The sequence below is a fragment of the Oncorhynchus mykiss genome, chromosome 13 (assembly GCF_057628025.1).
Source record: "Oncorhynchus mykiss isolate SJ-2025 chromosome 13, ASM5762802v1, whole genome shotgun sequence".
NCBI lineage: Eukaryota > Metazoa > Chordata > Actinopteri > Salmoniformes > Salmonidae > Oncorhynchus > Oncorhynchus mykiss.
In genome coordinates, this window is record NC_143034.1 from 63754540 (window position 1) to 63774948 (window position 20409).

General features: G+C 43.3%; 2 protein-coding genes across 2 annotated transcripts; one reads left to right on the plus strand and one right to left on the minus strand.

Annotated features, from left to right (window-relative positions):
* Window positions 1-4079: 4079 nt before the first annotated feature.
* LOC110486811 (meteorin-like protein) lies at window positions 4080-9661 on the plus strand. The gene is made up of 4 exons (XM_036941539.2): window positions 4080-4287; window positions 4535-4938; window positions 7232-7291; window positions 9172-9661. The coding sequence occupies exons 1-4, from the start codon at window positions 4196-4198 to the stop codon at window positions 9507-9509; spliced, it is 894 nt and encodes a 297-aa protein (XP_036797434.2). The 5' UTR covers window positions 4080-4195; the 3' UTR covers window positions 9510-9661.
* Window positions 9662-14488: 4827 nt separating this feature from the next.
* LOC110486824 (aquaporin-8-like) lies at window positions 14489-20157 on the minus strand. Its single transcript, XM_090197137.1, has 5 exons — window positions 19725-20157; window positions 18863-18989; window positions 18360-18574; window positions 16683-16817; window positions 14489-16378 (listed from the first exon to the last, which is right to left on the minus strand). Exons 1-5 carry the CDS (start codon window positions 19982-19984, stop codon window positions 16336-16338), a joined length of 780 nt encoding a protein of 259 aa, XP_090053263.1. The 5' UTR covers window positions 19985-20157; the 3' UTR covers window positions 14489-16335.
* Between the last annotated feature and the right edge of the window lie 252 nt (window positions 20158-20409).

Consider the following 20409-nt stretch of genomic DNA (forward strand, 5'->3'; position numbering starts at 1 on the left):
AATTGCAAGGATAGACATGCATGTAGACCTACCTAGTGTAAAGTAGGCCTAATGTTTAAAAATATTTGGAAAATACCTTCCATTATCCATAGCATATTCTATGCAATAAATCGAGAATATTCGTGTGAAAATGTATGTCAGGTAAGGTTCAATGGACGACCTTGACCTATAGTTAACAATTACCCTTATACACAACTCTGTGCTCCGGTGCAGCAGCCAGTGCAGTTGGAGCTCGGCGGTTGAATTGTTCCCTGGACTCCCTGATGTGTGTCAAATCAGTTCAGCACAGCTGGGACTGGGACTGGCGATATTTTAGTTATGACTTCCACTGAACTGCTTTAGAAAAATGCACGAGCAAAACACATCAGTTTCCGATGCTGAGTTAATTTGTTTTGGGATTTGAGGTAATCATTTGTAAAAATGTATTTTGTTGGTTTATTCAAATAGCCATTTGGGAATTGTTTTGCGCAATATTCAAAATAACCCGTCAGTGGATTTTCATGACACGACTTATTGTTTGCTTGAAGAAACCTTCGAACATGATAATTAAATGAGACAACGATTAACTGAGGTTTGGTGTTTCTTCAATCAAACAATTAGTTGAAAATTCGGTGTTTAAGTGGTCAGAGTTGAACTTTTTGACAGTGTCTAAATGGTAGGTTTACTTCAGTTAGGGTAGGTAACAATTAATTACCGTTTAGCTCTGAAGCATTGGTCATGGTGCGAGCTAATGAGTTTTGATGATCTATTGCTCGTTAGACCAATTTTGTCCTTTCTAATTATTTGTTCACAATCTAGATGGATATTTGCATGGGGTCTTGATTAGCAGACAAGGACGTGCATGTATGTAGTCAATATTTTATCACTTGACTTATTATTCTTAGGTCTATTGACAGACTGCCGAAAGAAATGGCACACATGGGGCCACAGACTGCTTCATCTTTTGGATCTTGAATTTGACCTCAACCTTTTAATTAAATTAGTCGAACGCTCATTAAAAACAATACAAAATATCATGTCCAACTGCATCTTAGAAGTATTCCTACTTTTGATAATGCCAATATCTAATGGCTTCTGCATTGTAGATTTTCTTAGTTATGTATAGCCTAATATAATACAGGTTTTTACATTCATGTCAGCCTAACAGTTGACTTTTCTATCTTTAGGAAAGTACGAAATATGACCCATCATCACACACCCTGATGACCCGACCCACGCCTCCTTTTATAAACTGAGCTATATGACTTGCCTAGTTAAATAAAGGTTACATATTAATATGTACTGCAATCAATTCCTGGGACTATAGGCCAACCCATGTGCATGTGCAACGTTATGTCTCCTAATTGTTTTAGGCCTAAGCATATGTATTTTGCGACAAGGAATGTATAGACGGTGCCAGACGCACGGCAGTGGGGTAAGCTATATTACAATACAGGGACCATAGGGCACGGGAGTCTCATTGCAGGTGGTTGCCGTCGGGGACCGTTTTAGCCAGCCATGGGTTGGTCCTGGGCAGGAGGGCCATGATCGTTCAAAAGGTGCAGATGAAACGCGGATGCTGCTGGATGTGTGTGATGATGGGACGTCTGTGTGGCATATTTGACTATTTTCATATGATGTGGTCGTGCCTCGATATGGGATGGGGTGCTTGCCCTTGCAGGTACGGCAGTAACCCTCAAGACCCGGGTGGAGTGTCACAGACTCAACTCTGTTGCCATAAGCCTATGAGCTTTTTATTTTATCATTCACGATTTTAATATATATTATTCAATAGGAGTTATAATACCACATTAAAGAAAAATATTACTTTGGCCAATTAGCATAATGCGTCTTATGGACAGATGATGTTACAAAATGTAAATGACATGCCTGCAGGGAGACAGAAATATTACAGAAATATTACAGCTGAGCTAGAGGCTGACTGTGACCTTAAATCATCTCTGGCATTTCTAACACTCTGGCCCATTATTTTAATTGAGGACCCCAAACGAGCCCATTTTATTGCTTGAGGTCCCCATTATTAGCCAGATAATGATACTTTTGCGAAGAAAAAAACAAGTTATGCAGGCAAAAAATGGACCAGCCCTTCTGGCATTTGCCCGAAATGCCAGATGGCTAGTCTGCCCCTATGGGACACTGAACCACTAGCCTAGAATTCAGTCAGTCTGGGAGCTGAATGCCACTCGGACTAGAGGGTTATTCTCTCTCTTTTCGTAGCATAACAAAGTGTCCATTCATGTTACTCTCCCCAGGGAACTGGGCTCTGGCCTCCGAACACGTGACTCAAACAGACCAACCTGAGAGCGCGTGTGAAAATGAACCTGGCTGTGACAACAGCGCGAGCCACTCAACTGCCATTGACAGTTACAAGGCCTTCCCTTACAGCTGAATTCTGATAGACGATTGAAAATAATAGCTATTCCTGGGTATAGTTCGGAATACTTTTTATAGACTAAATTAAAATAGTGTAGGTTAATAAATACATACATTATTAATGTTTAAAATGAATGAAAGGGGCCCTATTTTAGCTCTTTGCAATTTTAGCTCTATGTTATACACAGTAGGCCTATGTCTGTTACATTTCCACCTGGTTGAGGAAAGGACATATCCTTTTCGTAAGCCTATACCCTAGCAGAGGACTTTCCCCGCAGCTGAGAAAACATCTGCCTAAATTCTCCATATGAGTGCAATTTACCAAACCACATTCCCATCAAAACGCATAAGCCTTTGATCTCGCACCACCGGAGGGGGCCAACTAAGTCCTGTGAACAACCAACAGTATTATACACATGTGGTTGCTGGAAAACCCCGCAAGATGTCGCCATGGTCTTGACTTGCACCTTTTGTTGCTTGGGCCCAGAAGGATTGCTATTTTGTTCACAGGGTTTCAACCCTCGTTAACGTTAAACCGAGACGCGCATGACCTGCATTTTCCAGATGTGCATTACATGTACACGGCCACTAGATAGAGCCCAAGTATCAAAAATACTTTATACATTTTTCAGTTCTTGGCCTGGGCCTGTTCCTAGTTGGATGGATTTCGTTATCATTACCGTTATTCGCCCTCCCCATCTCCTTCACCCCCACTCACCACCCAAACTATACTATCTGTGGCCGTTAGGCCTACCATTCGTTTTTATAGAACCAAGCCTATCATAACAAAATGCGATTTCAATTATCTGCATATATATACAAACAACATCGTATTATTTTGTTCATTTATTTTATGAGTTATTTACTTTTATAGGCCAATGTTTAGGGGTTGAATGTGCAAATATAAAGTGTTCGGAAAATACGTCTCAATACTAGCCTACATAAATAAAAGGCTTCTAAATAAGAAGTAATTGGCATTTGTCGGCATTTATTTCCCAGTTTCACGAAGGCTCCAATTATCCAGGTGTGGAAAAGTTGTGAGTCACGCAGTGCACTTGAAGGTAACAGATGGCTGGAGCCTGTACTGCGGATCGTCTTTTCACTGAACTAACCTAAAACAAAAGCTAAAAGAGATTGAACGCGTATTAAATCGTGTGGGAACGTAGGCCTAAATAATGCGATTTTATAAATGTAATTACGTTTTGGTCAACCTTTTTCGATTATTGGACCCACAGGCTATTCCGATTGATAGCCTATACCTACAATTTGCCACAAATAGCCTACATGTTGTTTTTTCCATTTTACACAACTTCTATCATTAAATGATGTCACGACAAATAAAAATTACCGCCTTTGAAACGGTTTCGATTTACAAATCTTTGGGCTTGGTAATTACGCCATTGATTGATTGATTGAATTTAAGTTGTAAAATACATACATAAGCGCGCTCCAGCCAGTGACGCATCCACATACAATTTAAGAAAATCATCAAGGATAACACAATTAAGCTTATTAGCTTATTTCCATTGTGGTCCAACGGTAATGATGACGAAATCCATTCCCGGTTGTATCAACCTTCATCATCCTCACACATACACACATACAATAGCGAGGACATCCATTTTCTACCAACGCTGTCAGGGGGCTAGGGTGCACATGGCTAATCATACAACGCAGCCGCAGCGTCGGTCACAGGCGTCCACAGATGTTGCTAAGAGAGCATCTCAGTGAGCTAGCAGAAGGATTGGAGCGGAACATTGGTGATGTTTTCTCACCAAGTTGATTTTGGATTCTATTTTTATTCCTATATTTGGTGGTTGCAATGTCGCCAACTCTAAGGCTGATTTTCATGTATGTACTGTTCCTCTGCTGTTTGTCTCCCTGCGCGGCAGACCTATGCAACTGGAGTGGAAGGTGAGGGATTATGCTTTTTTTTAGTAGCCAGAATTCCAAACTGGTAATTGACTTTGAGATGGCGTTTGCCGTTCTAAAAACTTTGTTGTCTAAATATTTATGGTTATTATCTGTTTAGATAATAGAGATAATATACATATTCTCTGTGAGTATAGGCTAATCTCTCGTCGTATATTCTTTTCTGACCTGCGTTGTTTTCTGAGTGAGTGTGCCCATTTGAACCCTTCTCCTTGTTCATGGATTGCAGTGGTTTGGCGCGTGAGGCTGAGGCTAACTCGCGGACTGTGCAGCAGGTGCGGCTGCGTTGCACAGAGGGTTCGGTGGAGTGGGTCTACCCGGGCCAGGCGCTTCGGGTCGTCCTGGAACCCAACCTGTCCTCTGCGCGACACACAACGGTCTGCATCAAACCGTTCCGCAGCTTCAACGGTGCCAGCGTCTACATCGAGCGGGCTGGGGAACTTGACCTGTTGATGACGGATGGAGGGCGGCCGGAGCAGGTGTTCTGTTTCCCGGCGGACGGACCTCAGAAGCCAGCCATCTTCCTCCTGGCGAACCCGCAGAGGGATATCAGCCAACGCGCAGTAGGCTTCAGATATGAGTTGCTGGGCAATCGGACCACTGCGAACAACCTCGGCCAAAGTGTGTTGCAGGGTGAGTATTTGAGTAAAGGTAAATTCCTTAATATAACATTACTTAAGTAAAAGAGGAAGTCACCCAGTAAAATACTACTTGAGTAAAAGTCTAAAAGTATTTGGCTTTAAATGTACTTAAATATCAAAAGTAAACGTTATTGCAAAACTATACTTAAGCATAAAAAGTAAAGTAAAAGTATAAATAATAAAGAATGGCTTATGTTAAGCAAACCAGACGGCACAAGCGTATTTATCGATAGCCAGGAGCACACTAACACGCAGACATAATTTACAAACGAAGCATTTGTGTTTAGTTAGTTTGCCAGATCAGAGGCAGTAGGGATGAACAGGGATGTTCTCTTGATAAGTGCGTCAATTGGACCATTTTACTGTCCTGCTAACCATTCAAAATGTAACGTATACTTTTGGGTGTCAGGGAAAATGTATGGAGTAAAAAGTACATTATTTTATTTAGGAATGTAGTGAAGTAAAACTAAAAGTTGTCAAAAATATAAAGTGAAGTACAGATACCACAAAAAACGACCTAAGTAGTAGGCTACGTTAAATTATTCGAATTTAAGAACTTTGCACCACTGACATTTGGAGACGATAGGAATTCTCTATTTGTATGACATGGTCATAAGATGTTCATTTGACACTTTTGTTGGAGTTGCAATCCCAATTGTAAATAGACCTAATCATTTATTGATATAATAAAAATAATGTATGTTTTGTCAGTTGCATTGGTGTCAAAAAATAACATTGCAGTGAAGAATGAAAGTGATCAACAAGTATCCTTAATGCAAATCATCATGCCTTCAGTTGTTTTTAAATGTTTTTACTTTAGACTCATCTTCTTGACCATCATTTAACCATTTCCAAGCAAGTGCATGAATAATAAAACACTGATACATTCTAACTTAATCATAGAAGACAATAAACTCCTAGCATCACAGCACACGGCACAAGAGGTGGGCCCATTCACTGTGTGGGTGGAGGGGTGTGCTGGGGAGACTGAGGGACAGTTTGGGGCCCAAAGAAATCAGTCAATTATCCAATTAAAAACCAAATCCAATCTTGCCTGGTCTAGGAAGCAGCTGCTGACCGGTCTGTTGTTTTGTCTGGTGGTCTCATTTCCACCGGAGGGACAAAGCTAGGGAGCAGGGGCCAGGGTGGCAGAGGGCCATTGGCCCCCGGGTATCTCAATGGAGACAGTAAATACTTGTTGGATTCTACAGATGCCTCATCTCTGTGTGGGCCTGTCTCAATGAGGTGACGTCATTCTCCTGTCCTGGTGATGTCTGTCTGTCTGAGTCCTTCTCTCCCAATATTGACAGAGTGGAGGAGTTCAGTGGAGGATACCAGTGATTGGGGTCACCAGTCTGGGTCATTCAATTAGACCGCTAAACAATAGAAGTCAAACATGGAGGTTGAGACTCATCAAGGCTTTTGATCTGTGTGGGTAGTGCTAGTATGGTGGAGGAGATGTGAATGGAGTAGAGACGCATGCCAGACATTCCTCCATCTGACCCCTTGGCTTGTTGTCTGGATGAACTGAGGAGGGATGGATGAATGGAGGGATGGAGCTGCTGGTATGTGTGTGTCAATGGACTGGCAAGGTGTCTGTAATCCTCATCCATCAATCAGTTATCTCAAGCCCAGCCGTCACAGTAGGGTGATGGGTGTGGGCTGAAGTGTTGAAAGTGGGCCATCACAGTAGGGTGTTGGGTGTGGTCTGAAGTGTTGAAAGTGGACCCTCACAGTAGGACGTTGGGGGTGGTCTGAAGTGTTGAAAGTGGACCCTCACAGTAGGGTGTTAGTTGTGGTTTGAAGTGTTGAAAGTGGACCCTCACAGTAGGGCGTTGGGTGTGGTCTGAAGTGTTGAAAGTGCACCCTCACAGTAGGGTGTTGGGTGTGGTCTGAATTGTTGAAAGTGGACCCTCACAGGTGGGTGTTAGTTGTGGTCTGAAGTGTTGAAAGTGGACCCTCACAGTAGGGTGTTAGTTGTGGTCTGAAGTGTTGAAAGTGGACCCTCACAGTAGGGTGATAGTGTCCAGTAAGATGATCACTATAAGAAGTGTTAATATGAGAGAAAGAGAGAAATGGGTGGTGATGCAGAGTATGGAGTGGGCAGAGGGAGGGAGAGAGAGAGAGAGAGATTGTGAAGTGAGAGAGAGAGTGATTAGAGAGAGAGAGTTGTGAGATGACAAGTGAAGTGAAAGGATGTGCTTTGGTGCTCCACAGGGTGATTGATGTGTGTCCCTTTCCTCTGCATAGACCAACACTATAAACTTCTCTCTCTCCTCCCACAGCTAGCTGCCGTCCCTGCAATGACACAGAGCTCCTCCTGGCCATCTGCAGCAGTGACTTTGGTATGTATCAATATAACAGAAATAATTCATTATTGTTCTTATTTACAAATCTAGATCCTATATCAAACATTTATTAAAACGGTAAACAACTATAGCTTTTGACTCGTTGTGTCCTATCTCTTTAGTTCTCCATAGATCCATGTAGCCCAATCTGTCCCCTCATCAGCTGGGTATCACCACTCATTTATTCTACAAAGGCCTGGGGTGGAGTCAGTGAGTGGGTGTTGGAAAGGAGATTTTGTGTCTGTGTGGATGTGTTATGGTGGGGGGGGGGGGGGGGGGGGGTAGTGGGCCTGATCTGTTCCCAGTGAACAGCTTCTGTAGCTGGGCAGAGGGGCCTGACAGATGTGAGGGCTGAGGCTGCACAATGGGAGACCCATTGGCTTAAGGCTGCAACAGAGCAGAAGCAATAGTGCCATTGAGTCCACTTCATTTATAGGCTGACTCCCGTGCCCTGATCTCACAAGTCGCCATCATCGACTTTTTGATGAGAGAAAATAGCTGGCTAATGAAAGTGTAAATGGCCACAGAGAGTGAAAGGAGGGAATGGAGGGATTTCTGTAGAGTGAGTGGGGGACGTGGAGATTGAGAGGAGGGAGAGTGAGTGGGGGATGTGGAGACTGAGAGGAGGGAGAGTGAGTGGGGGACGTGGAGACTGAGAGGAGGGAGACTGAGTGGGGGATGTGGAGACTGAGAGGAGGGAGAGTGAGTGGGGGACGTGGAGATTGAGAGGAGGGAGAGTGAGTGGGGGATGTGGAGACTGAGAGGAGGGAGAGTGAGTGGGGGACGTGGAGACTGAGAGGAGGGAGAGTGAGTGGGGGATGTGGAGGCTGAGAGGAGGGAGAGTGAGTGGGGGACGTGGAGATTGAGAGGAGGGAGAGTGAGTGGGGGATGTGGAGACTGAGAGGAGGGAGAGTGAGTGGGGGACGTGGAGACTGAGAGGAGGGAGACTGAGTGGGGGATGTGGAGACTGAGAGGAGGGAGAGTGAGTGGGGGATGTGGAGGCTGAGAGGAGGGAGAGTGAGTGGGGGATGTGGAGACTGAGAGGAAGGAGCGTGAGTGGGGATGTGGAGACAGAGAGAGTGTGAGTGAGTGGGGGATGTGGAGACAGAGAGAGGGTGAGTGAGTGGGGGATGTGGAGACTGAGAGGAAGGAGCGTGAGTGGGGGATGTGGAGACAGAGAGAGTGTGAGTGAGTGGGGGATGTGTAGACAGAGAGAGTGTGAGTGAGTGGGGGATGTGGAGACAGAGGAAGGAGAGTGAGTGGGGGATGTGGAGACTGAGAGGAAGGAGCGTGAGTGGGGATGTGGAGACAGAGAGAGTGTGAGTGAGTGGGGGATGTGGAGACAGAGAGAGGGTGAGTGAGTGGGGGATGTGGAGACTGAGAGGAAGGAGCGTGAGTGGGGGATGTGGAGACAGAGGAAGGAGCGTGAGTGGGGGATGTGGAGACTGAGAGGAAGGAGCGTGAGTGGGGGATGTGGAGACAGAGAGAGGGTGAGTGAGTGGGGGATGTGGAGACTGAGAGGAAGGAGTGTGAGTGGGGGATGTGGAGACAGAGAGGAAGGAGCGTGAGTGGGGGATGTGGAGACTGAGAGTGAAGTTTCTGGAGGGAAGATTTTAATCCTTTTTCCACTCATACTCACACAGCAAGATCCTGTTAACTTTTTAATTTCCCTCTTGGCCCTTTAAAAAAACACATTATTGAAATGCACATAACAATTTAGATCAGCTGAATCATACTGTATTGGTGGCTGTTTAATTGATACATTTTTCATCTTTCTGTTCATATTAATTGGTTTTCATTACAATAAAACATAACCATAAATGATTGGGATGACTGAAAACAGTCTCTAATGTTAGTCCCCTCCTCTGCCCCTCCAGTGGTTCGCGGCTCCATCAGGAACGTATCCCACAATGCTGAGCGGCAGACATCGTTGGTGGAGGTCTCAGAGGCGAGGGTGTACCGGCAGCGTAGCGGGGTGTTCGAGCGCCACACTGGCACCATAGGGGTTCCCGGTTCCAGTTCCTCATGGCACGGTCACATCCACACACTGTTACAGTGTCACGTAAAGCCTGGGGGCGGAGAGTTCCTATTCACAGGGACAGAACACTTTGGGGAGGCCTGGCTGGGTTGTGCCCCCCGCTATAAAGACTTCATGTCCCTCTACCAATCAGCTTGGGCGGCTCGTCAGAACCCCTGTGAGTTCCCGCTGGACTGAGGGTGTGTCCCAGTTCCTAGTGGCGATCCATGAGCCCTGTGACCTATATGTAGGGTTTATTTTCTTAAATGGAACACATTGAGTCTCTTCTTTCTACCCCAGTTGGCATGGTAGAGATTATGTCGCCGTGGCAGCAAGCGAGCGAGATGAGTTCCTCACGACCACAGCGGTTTGAGAGATGTTGTCCCTTCTACTCCTCATGAATCTATACCACTCCAAACACCAGCAGGGACAAATCTGTTGGAGCACTTGTAGAGCACAAGGAGTACAAGGCCCAGGGCAGGGGCCCACAGGGGACCCATCCAGCCAGCACTAGAGGGGCCACCACAGCCCCTGCCGGCCCCAGCGGGGAAAGACTTAGAGAGCCTGGCCCTTTGTCTGTCTCTCTTCTCAACGCCCACAGCTCCCAGAGACTAAAAATGGTTTGACTGCTGCTTCACGCTTTCTCTCCCCACACCAACTGCTGCTTCACTCTTTGTCTCTCCCCACACCAACGGCTGCTTCACTTTTTGTCTCTCCCCACACCAACGGCTGCTTCACTCTTTGTCTCTCCCCACACCAACTGCTGCTTCACGCTTTCTCTCCCCACACCAACTGCTGCTTCACTCTTTGTCTCTCCCCACACCAACGGCTGCTTCACTCTTTGTCTCTCCCCACACCAACTGCTGCTTCACTCTTTGTCTCTCCCCACACCAACTGCTGCTTCACTCTTTCTCTCTCCCCACACAAACTGCTGCTCTCTTCAGAGGACACCTCTCACAGGTGTCCTCTGAACTACTGTGGCAGGAAATCCTATGAATTTAATGTCTGATTGTTAGGTTTTATGTGGTCTTGTTTATTCCTTTGTACAATAGGTTTTGAAATATTTTATTGTAATGTAAATGAAGTGTTTTGTAAATTCACAAGGATTTGCTTATTTACATATTGGTTGTATCATTTTGGTTTTATTACAGGGTATGGATGATGCTACAGTGTAGGTGCAAACCTTCAGTTTGATTACCATTTATTGCCAAAATATATAAGCAATGCTTGTGGGGATTTCTTGTGTACTTTTTTGATTGACTTGCAATGCACTTTCAAGCAATTACTTCAATTTTTGAACAAGAGATTTATATTATTCTTCATAACATTCTTTATTATGGTTCTTGAGCATTATGGGAAAATATTTGTTGAAAATAGCTCCTCCTGTAGGAAATAATGATCATGAATGTTTGCATTGCAATTTTCTGCAACAGATTTAAATGACAAAAACATCTATTGCACTATTGTATCTATTGTCTATTAAAATAATACTGTTAAATATGGTACAGTTTCATTTCACTCATTGAGCTTTTGGCATTAAGTGTTAGACAACCCTTAGCATTAGAGGGAGAGTTTGAAAGATGAGGGGATGTCAACCCCAAACCCCCTCACCTCTGCCCCCCAATCACCAGGCCTCCCCTCAGTGTTAGCCTGGGCGTGGCAGCCCCTCCTGCTCTATTGTGGGTAGTCAGTGGACTGAGTGACGCAGACAGAGTGGGGTTTTACAGAGCTGCTGGCATCGTGAATGAAGAAGACAATTTTTCTTCAGCTTTAAGATTGATTATATGTCTCAGACCCTCTGTCCTTCATCAGCCACATTCAACAGACCTGGGCTTTAGATGGAAGCAGTGGGATTTAAACTCACGTCTCAGAAGAGGCTGGAGCCAAAACTCAAGGCACTATAAAATATTGTATCACATTAGTATTGCCAGTCTTGCTAGCTCAGCAAACTGTGGACCAGACGGACAGAGAGAAAGCTGAGGTGGGAGTGAATGTGGGAGTCTTTATTAGACTGCAGAGGCAGATAGTTTGGGCTCTTTCTCTTAGCAATCTCAGCAGTGTTGACGGTGGGATTTTTTAGATAAGAGTTAATAAATACTTAATAGATAGTTAATGGCTAATGTTCAAGGAGCTTATTAATATGGCCTCAAATAACCCTCGATAGAAAACGGTCCATTTAAAATCTCACTGCTCACAGGTGGAGTGGTTGCTCTAACCAATAATGAGATTTTTTTTAAATCTGAATTTTTAAAGTATTACAACCTGCGTCTGAATGCAAATGATTAATATAGATTTGTATTTAGTCTATCCAGTTCATCTAGCTGTGGTCTATAGAGTGTTTCACAACAGAGACATGAACAGTAAAGTCCAGAGACATGAGCCCCTCCTAAAGACCAGCATCTAAAAGCACACGGCTGTTGTGTCTTTTGATATATCTGGTATGGAATAGTCTTAAATGGGATGTTATACCCCCATCCATATGCAACACAGTGCATCATCTCTGTTTCATAGGGGAATGGGAGTTTAGAGCCAACTGTCCAACAAGTTTCTACTTTGGCCCTTTTCCACTCCATCCTATACCGGCCTCATTATAAGCAGTGCTAATGTTAATGGAATAACTCAGCGTAAAATGATATACAAATGGCTAAGATGGGGGACAGAAAATGAGTAGGCTGAATCAGTCTATTCTTTTGGGGCTGTTGCTCCCCGATCACAGCCTGGGAAACAGAGAGAGCAGAGGTGGGAGGTGGACTTTTCGGCCCCCAAAAACTAAGGCCCCTCCCCCAAAAAGATGGAACAATTCATTGACTTTTAAAGCGACTCCTTTTAATGCCTATTCCTCACGTCTACTTGGCTGAGCAGGATTCACAAATTGCTGTGTTGAAGGTTTTATTGGGACTAAATAGCTGCCAATGAAAGTGTAAATGACCGTGGGCTGAATGGGGCCCCAACAATGGGCCCACGGTGACAAGGCCCCGACAGACATAATGATCATTGTCACAGACGCTGTTAGCCAGGAACCACTGGGCCTCATGAATCCAAGGGGGCAATTTCAAGCCATTAGACCGGTCACTTTATCCACCAAGATCAACTCTATCTTTTAACCCCTTCTCTTTCTTTCTTTCGTTCTTTCTTTCTTTCTTTCTCTGTTCTCTTTCTCTTTCTATCTCCTCTTAATATCTCTGTTCTCTTTCTATCTCCTCTTAATATCTCTGTTCTCTTTCTATCTCTCTCCTCTTTCTATCTCTTTTCTCTTTCTATCGCTGTTCTCTTTCTCTTCTCTTTCTATCTCCTCTTTCTATCTCTGTTCGCTTTCTCTTCTCTTTCTATCTCCTCTCTCTCTTCTCTTCTCTTTCTATCTTTCTTCTCTTCTCTTACTAACTCTCCTCTTTCTTTCTATCCATCTTCTCTTTCTATCTCTCTTCTACTTCTTTCTGTCTCTTCTCTTATCCTTTCGGTTCGTCCGGTTATTGTCAAACGTAGTTTCTTGGTGAGGTTTTGATCATAATAACTCCTGATACTAATATCCACTAGGCTTCATCTCTTCACTATTTTTTGTTTCTCTCACTTTCCTCTTTCTTCTCCTCCCACTTGATGAGGTTAAGTTTAAACCTATAAGATCAAACTGCTTAAATCCACTATGTTTGCTGTTTGCCAACTCAGGCAGGACATTTTTCTTATTTTGCTTACCCTTGAAAAACCCTAAATGGCATAGCATTTTAACCAACATTTTAAATGCTATTAAATACAAAACTGAGGTGTGAAAAAATTATGAACCCCTTTCAACTCTAACTCATATTTCCTAAAGTCTCCAAAAAAGTATATTTTCAAACCCAGATCTCCCTCACCAAGTCACCATTGTCCTCCTGAGGGGCGTACCATACCAAATTTCCGAGCTGAATATTGTCTACTCTCCGGGGCTTTTGAGGTCACACAATTCTCATCTTTGGGAATTCTCCAGACGGAATCTGAGGGAACGACGTCCCGGGGGTTTCCAGGAGCGCCTGGAAGCGGGAGGCCGGGAGCCCCTCGGATGGTGTGCCGGCAGGAGTCCCCTCCATCTGGGGGGTAATTGGTTTATCCCGCCGCCTGGCCAGCTTTCCCATGTGGGCCACTGCTGTGGGGAGGCCCGGGGTACAATGTGGAAACAGCATGAGACCCTCCAGGCCAGCCTTTGACTGGGTCTCCTTTACAGGCTATAGGACCAGGAGCATGGGAGCACAACGCTCAAGCCAGAGATGGACCCTGTGGTTTTGAAAAGGTCCTTCATTATTTTGCCGTCTGTTGTTTGCGTTTGAACTGAGTGTTTTGGTAATTGACTTATGGGGAAAGTTAATTTGTTTTAGTTGTTTTATATCCCCACTGATTTATAAGGTAATGAGATGGAGAGTTGGGCCAAAGATTTACAAATTGGTGAAGCCCTCCATACACAAAACACCTGGTTGGAAATGGGCTTTTCTACATAATGTTCTGCATTTGGGCATTCTTTTGTTGGTCTTCTAAAAGGGAATGCTGAAATTGAGTATCAGTATCTGACAGAGTGTTGAACAAATTTCTACTATTCCTGGGTGTTTGCAATAGTCAGTCCTCGACACAAACTGTTCCGTGCTGATAATAACTTGACTGATATACGCTGAGTGTACAAAACATTAAGAACACCTTTCTAATATTGAGTTTCACCCCCCCCCCCCCCCCTCCCCCTCCAGAACTGCCTCAGTTTGTCAGGGCATGGACTCTATAAGGTGTTGAAAGCGTACCACAGGGATGCTGGCCCATGTTGACTCCAATGCTTCCCACAGTTGTGTCAAGTTGGCTGGGTGTCCTTATGGTGGTGGACCGTTCTTGATACACACGGGAAACTGTTGAGCGTTAAAACGCCAGCAGCGTTGCAGTTCTTGACACAAACTGGTTCGCCTGGCACCTACTACCATACCCCGTTCAAAGGCACTTAAATCCTTTGTCTCAATTGTCTCAAGGCTTTAAAATCCTTCTTTAACCTGTCTCCTCCCCTTCATCTACACGGATTGAAGTGGATTTAACAAGTGACATCAATAAGGGATCAAATCTTTCACCTGGATTCACCTGGTCAGTCTATGTCATGGAAATAGCAGGTGTCTTTTAAATATTTTGTACACTAAGTGTATGTTAAAAATACATGGTTGACAATAGCTTGTCACTTTGTTTATAAAAATCTTTTAATCTCAAATAGTCACAGGAAAATAGTGTCCCCAAAATATACTGGGAAAACAAAAAAGGTGAAAATATAACAATAATGGTGATAATATATTCAACAACAATGGTGATAATATAACAGTAATGGTGATAATATAACAACAACAATGGTGATAATATAACAATTATGGTGATAATATATTCAACAACAATGGTGATAATATAGCAATAATGATGATAATAATAACAACAATGGTGATAATATAACAATAATGGTGATAATATACAGTACCAGTAAAACGTTTAGACACACCTACTCATTTAAGAATTTCTCTTTATTTGTACTATTTTCTACATTGTATAATAATAGTGAAGACATAAACACTATGTAATAACACATATGGAATCATGTAGTAACCAAAAACGTGTTAAACAAATCAAAATATATTTTATATTTGAGATTCTTCAAAGTAGCCACCGTTTGCCTTGATGACAGCTTTGCACACTCTTGGCATTCTCTAAACCAGCTTCATGAGGTAGTCACCTGGAATGCATTTCAATTAACAGGTGTGCCTTGTTAAACATTCATTTGTGGAATTTCTTTCCTTCTTAATGCGTTTGAGCCAATCAGTTGTGTTGTGACATGATAGGGTTGGTATACAGAAGATAGCCTTATTTGGTAAAAGACCAAGTCCATATTATGGCAAGAACAGCTCAAATAAGCAAAGAGAAAGGACTGTCTATCATTACTTTAAGACATGAAGGTCAGTCAATCCGGAAATTTCAAGAACTATGAAAGTTTCTTCAAGTGCAGGATGAAAAAACCATCAAGTGCTAAGATGAAACTGGCTCTCATGAGGACCGCTACAGGAAAGGAAGACCCAGAGTTACCTCTGCTGCAGAGGATAAATTCATTAGAGTTACCAGCCTCAGATTGCAGCCCAAATAAATGCTTCACAGAGTTCAAGTAACAGACATCTCAACATCAACTGTTCAGAGGAGACTGTGTGAATCAGGCCTTCATGGTCAAATGTCTGTAAATAAACCACTACTAAAGGACACCAATAATAAGAAGAAACTTGCTTGGGCCAAGAAACACGAGTAATGGACATAAGACTGGTTGAAATTTGTCCTTTGGTCTGATGAGTCCAAATGTGAGATTTTTGGTTCCAACTGCTATGTCTTTGTGAGACACAGAGTAGGTGAATGAATGATCTCTGCATGTGTGGCTCCCACCGTAAATAATGGAGGAGGTGTGATGGTGTGAGGGTGCTTTGCTGGTGACACTGTCAATGATTTATTTAGATTTCAAGGCACACTTAACCAGCATGGCTACCACAGCATTCTGCAGTTATTCGCCATCCCATCTGGTTTGTGCTTAGTAGGACTATCATTTGTTTTTCAACAGGACCAAGAAGGAGAGTGATGGAGTGCTGCATCAGATGACCTGGCATCCACAGTCCCCCGACCTCAACCCAATTGAAATGGTTTGGGAAGAGTTGGACCGCAGAGTGAAGGAAAAACAGCCAACAAGTGCTCTGCATATGTGGGAAAAGCATTCCAGGTGAAGCTGGTTGGGAGAATACCAAGAGTGTGGAAAGGGTGGCTATTTTGAAGAATCTAAAATCTAAAATATATTTTGATTTGTTTAACACTTTTTTGGCTACGACACGATTCCATATGTGTTATTTCATAGTTTAGATGTCTTCACTATTATTCTACAAAGTAGAAAATAGTAAAAAATAAAGACAAACCCTTGAATGAGTAGGTGTGTCCAAACTTTTGACTGGTACTGTAACAACTGTATGTAACAACAATGGTAATCTCAGACCTGTCAACTCAACATGTGGTATTACTTCATGAGAATACGTGTCTTCCGGTCTCCAAGCAGTAGTCTGAAAAAAACAGATAGCATAAGAGGTTCTGAAGATGATGCTTTATTGTGACATTATAGATCTTCATTCAGTATGCTCGCTTTCACATCAGTAATAATAAGACTACACGTTGAGGAACATGAGAAAACACATACAGTGAAATGGTGTGCGAGTACTTCAGTTTCTCCGTGCATCATCCTGTACAATCTCAAACACATTCTTACAGTATAGCTGCTAAACCAGACTATTCTGTCTGGAACGTAGCCTCATATAATTATATATTAGAAGTCATTTAGTAGGATCTCTGTGTGTAGTCTATCCTCACCTAACCAGTGCAGCAGCCACCAGTCCACCAGTGATGGGTCCTACCCAGTAAACCCAGTGGTAGGTCCAGTAGTTGGCCACTATAGCAGGACCCAGGGCTCTGGCCGGGTTCAGACAGGTTCCAGACACATCTCCACTGAAGAAATAATAATGACAAAGAGTTTCAGAACTATGATAGTATTAAAGATGATTATCTCCAGGTATGCAGCAGAATCATGTCCATCAAAACAAACATGTGCTGTATCTCTACCCATGATGCTATGAAACTAAATGTTGAGATAACAAGTATTTCATGTTTTGCCATGATCATGGTGTCGTGTGGGAACAGTAAATATGTTACTTAGAAATGCCCAGAAGGTCATAATTGCAATGTAATGAGCGTGTTATCTACTACCTATCTAAGATGTTTATCTAATCTTTATGTCACAATAATGCACATTTTAGCAATGGCTGTTCCATATCTTCAGTTGTGGATGTAATCGTTGATGACAACTCTACTTGAACGTTTGTTTATCTTCCATTATTTCTTTGTTCATTATTAGTTAACATTTCATAAATCAGTAGATCATTTGTTTAAACAGTGTATAATAATGCATGTTATATCCATGTAAATAATTTATAACAAACTCTATTCAATGGGTAACAAATGATATAATAGTGGTTTATAAATAGTTAATAAACAAACCTTCAAACAAACTTTTTCCAAACCTTATCTATCCAGGCTAATTATTAAGAGAACAAATTATTTTTGGAGAATTACTTGTACGAGGCCCAGGAAAACCTCTAGGCCCTAGTAACCCTATAGCAAGAACTGACCAGGTAGCCAGGAAAACCTATAGGCCCTAATAACCCTATAGCAAGAACTGACCAGGTAGCCAGGAAAACCTCTAGGCCCTAATAACCCTATAGCAAGAACTGACCAGGTAGCCAGGAAAACCTCTAGGCCCGAATAACCCTATAGCAAGAACTGACCAGGTAGCCAGGAAAACCTCTAGGCCCTAATAACCCTATAGCAAGAACTGACCAGGTAGCCAGGAAAACCTCTAGGCCCTAATAACCCAATAGCAAGAACTGACCAGGTAGCCAGGAAAACCTCTAGGCCCTAATAACCCTATAACAAGAACTGACCAGGTAGCCAGGAAAACCTCTAGGCCCTAATAACCCTATAGCAAGAACTGACCAGGTAGCCAGGAAAACCTATAGGCCCTAATAACCCTATAGCAAGAACTGACCAGGTAGCCAGGAAAACCTCTAGGCCCTAATAACCCTATAGCAAGAACTGACCAGGTAGCCAGGAAAACCTCTAGGCCCGAATAACCCTATAGCAAGAACTTACCAGGTAGCCAGGAAAACCTCTAGGCCCTAATAACCCTATAGCAAGAACTGACCAGGTAGCCAGGAAAACCTCTAGGCCCTAATAACCCTATAGCAAGAACTGACCAGGTAGCCAGGAAAACCTCTAGGCCCTAATAACCCTATAGCAGGAACTGACCAGGTAGCCAGGAAAACCTCTAGGCCCTAATAACCCTATAGCAAGAACTGACCAGGTAGCCAGGAAAACCTCTAGGCCCTAATAACCCTATAGCAGGAACTGACCAGGTCAAGTAGCCAGGAAAGACGTTGGGCCTAGTTACAGTACAAGTGATAAATTCCACTCTAGGCCCTCTCAGTATCTCACCCAGCCAGGATGTTGATGATGACAGTACAGCCCACCATGAAGGGAACCATGGGGCTGCTACTCTTGGCGTTGACCGCCCCCAGCAGCACCACCATGGTGACCAGGCAGGTCATGGCTATCTCCCCAAACAGAGCCCCCCACAGCTGATCTTGTGATTGCAGCAGGGCAAAGGCTGCCCCCTGGGCCTTGGAGTAGTTCTCTGTTGTGGTCATCAGCTGAGGAACAATGGATTCAGGTTCATTTACTGGCAGTGATGTCATTATATTACTACAAAACCCAATGCATTGTCTGACGAGCTAAACTGGGGTAATGACAGTTGTCTGCATATCTAATCACTGTAGTTGTGAATATTCATTTTATAGTTTTGATTTGATTTAATCCAACTGATATTTTTTTTCTGCATTTCAAATCATTTCAAGGTGCAAGACAAAATTCTACCTCCACAGATACTGTTAGTCATAGATGTGCATTGAATGACCACTGATATCAGGTTTAACCCTCACCTTTGACATGGAAGCACCTAGCACACCCCCTATGAGCTGACTGATGAGGTAGGGCCCCACCATATTCAGCTTCATGCCTCCACACAGGTAGATAGCAATGGTAAACGGTGGGTTAAAATGGGAGCCGCTGTGGAGGTCAGAGAGAAATAGCAGAAGAATGGTCAGATAGCCCAGGAGGGTTGGGTTTTACACAGTATATTTCACAGTTTAACATTACTCACCTTCACACTTTCACCTTTGTATCAGTTAAAGGAGATTGGCTTTAGATATTGATTAGACATTGTTAATATGTTCACTCAATTATTAGGTATAACAATATGAATGGGGTCACAGTTGCTTTATAAACTTGGGATATGTATGTGTCAGGTCCATCTGTGAAATCATAACACATTACACCATAATGGCCACTGTTTATAAGTTGAATGGCACTCACTGGAATGAGAATGGTTTTACAACCTTAGGTGTGTTACCTTTATCTGTGAAAGACTGTTTTTGAACTCTGCACATGACCAAGAAACACACAATCACCACAAAAAGAATACGGGACTTATGGGTTTCCACTCCGTGTGTGTTCAGTATTTTGACCCCAAAATTGTAGCAATATCGAACATTGCAAATATAATGGAATACTGGGCATGCATTACACTCAAATACATTCATTCCACTCACATTAAAGCACACAACATACTGTTCATGCAAAATATAAATGCTCTATTGAAAACAAATGACTAACGTTAATCTCAAAAGGAGACCAAAGTACAACACTGTAATGATGTAAAATGAGACACTTTACAGACACTTATCCAAAACAGCACAGTACAGTGAGACAGTGTATCAATACACTGTATATAAACACACAGACCTGATCTCTGCCATGCACGCCACCATGACTGCCACAGCCAGACCATGGACCAGAGCTGGCTGCAGCCTCCCTGCTGCCTCCACGTTCTCTATGACCGACACACAGCCGATGAACACAAAGAACATGGTCCCCACCAGCTCAGCCAGACACGGCTGGACCAGGCGCTCAAACTTGTTGGGAGGCTGGACCGGTACTTTCTTAGAGTCTGATGCCATCAGGGATGTCCCCATGTCACCCAGTTCCATTGTCCCTTCTGTCATAGTGGAAAGGGGTTTGGAGAGATAGAGTGAGAATAGAGGAGAGAGAGAATGGAGGAGTTTGGAGGGAAAATAGATGAGAGAGAGGAGTCTTTGTATATAGAGATACAGTGCAGCACTGGCGATAATGTCCGCAGGTGTGTGTCCAAATATCTACCTGCGATGCTAATCACTTGAACTTTGGTAAGTTCAAAGAACGAAAGGGTGAGATAGAGAGTGGAGAGAGAGAAAGAGAGCGAGAGAGAGAGCATAAAATTGAATTGCTCCATTGACCAACGATGGACTCTTTGACACTGATATCCATGTTATGATTAATCCAAGTCAGTTTACTCTAGTGAACACAGTACAACAGACAACCAGTTCACAGTTTAAAAGTATAGTAAATGTCCAGCAGACAGATATTTTGTTGGCACTGATTTGAAAACAAC

Bases quoted from the DNA above. Each gene is read 5' to 3' on its own strand.
- LOC110486811 (XM_036941539.2), top strand. From the start codon at position 4,196: ATGTCGCCAACTCTAAGGCTGATTTTCATGTATGTACTGTTCCTCTGC. The intron at 4,288-4,534 runs GTGAGGGATTAT...CATGGATTGCAG, and splicing joins CTATGCAACTGGAGTGGAAG to TGGTTTGGCGCGTGAGGCTG. The intron at 7,292-9,171 runs GTATGTATCAAT...CTGCCCCTCCAG, and splicing joins CATCTGCAGCAGTGACTTTG to TGGTTCGCGGCTCCATCAGG.
- LOC110486824 (XM_090197137.1), bottom strand. From the start codon at position 19,984: ATGACAGAAGGGACAATGGAACTGGGTGACATGGGGACATCCCTGATG. The intron at 18,575-18,862 runs GTGAGGGTTAAA...ATTGTTCCTCAG, and splicing joins TAGGTGCTTCCATGTCAAAG to CTGATGACCACAACAGAGAA. The intron at 16,818-18,359 runs GTGAGATACTGA...TTATTTCTTCAG, and splicing joins ATCATCAACATCCTGGCTGG to TGGAGATGTGTCTGGAACCT.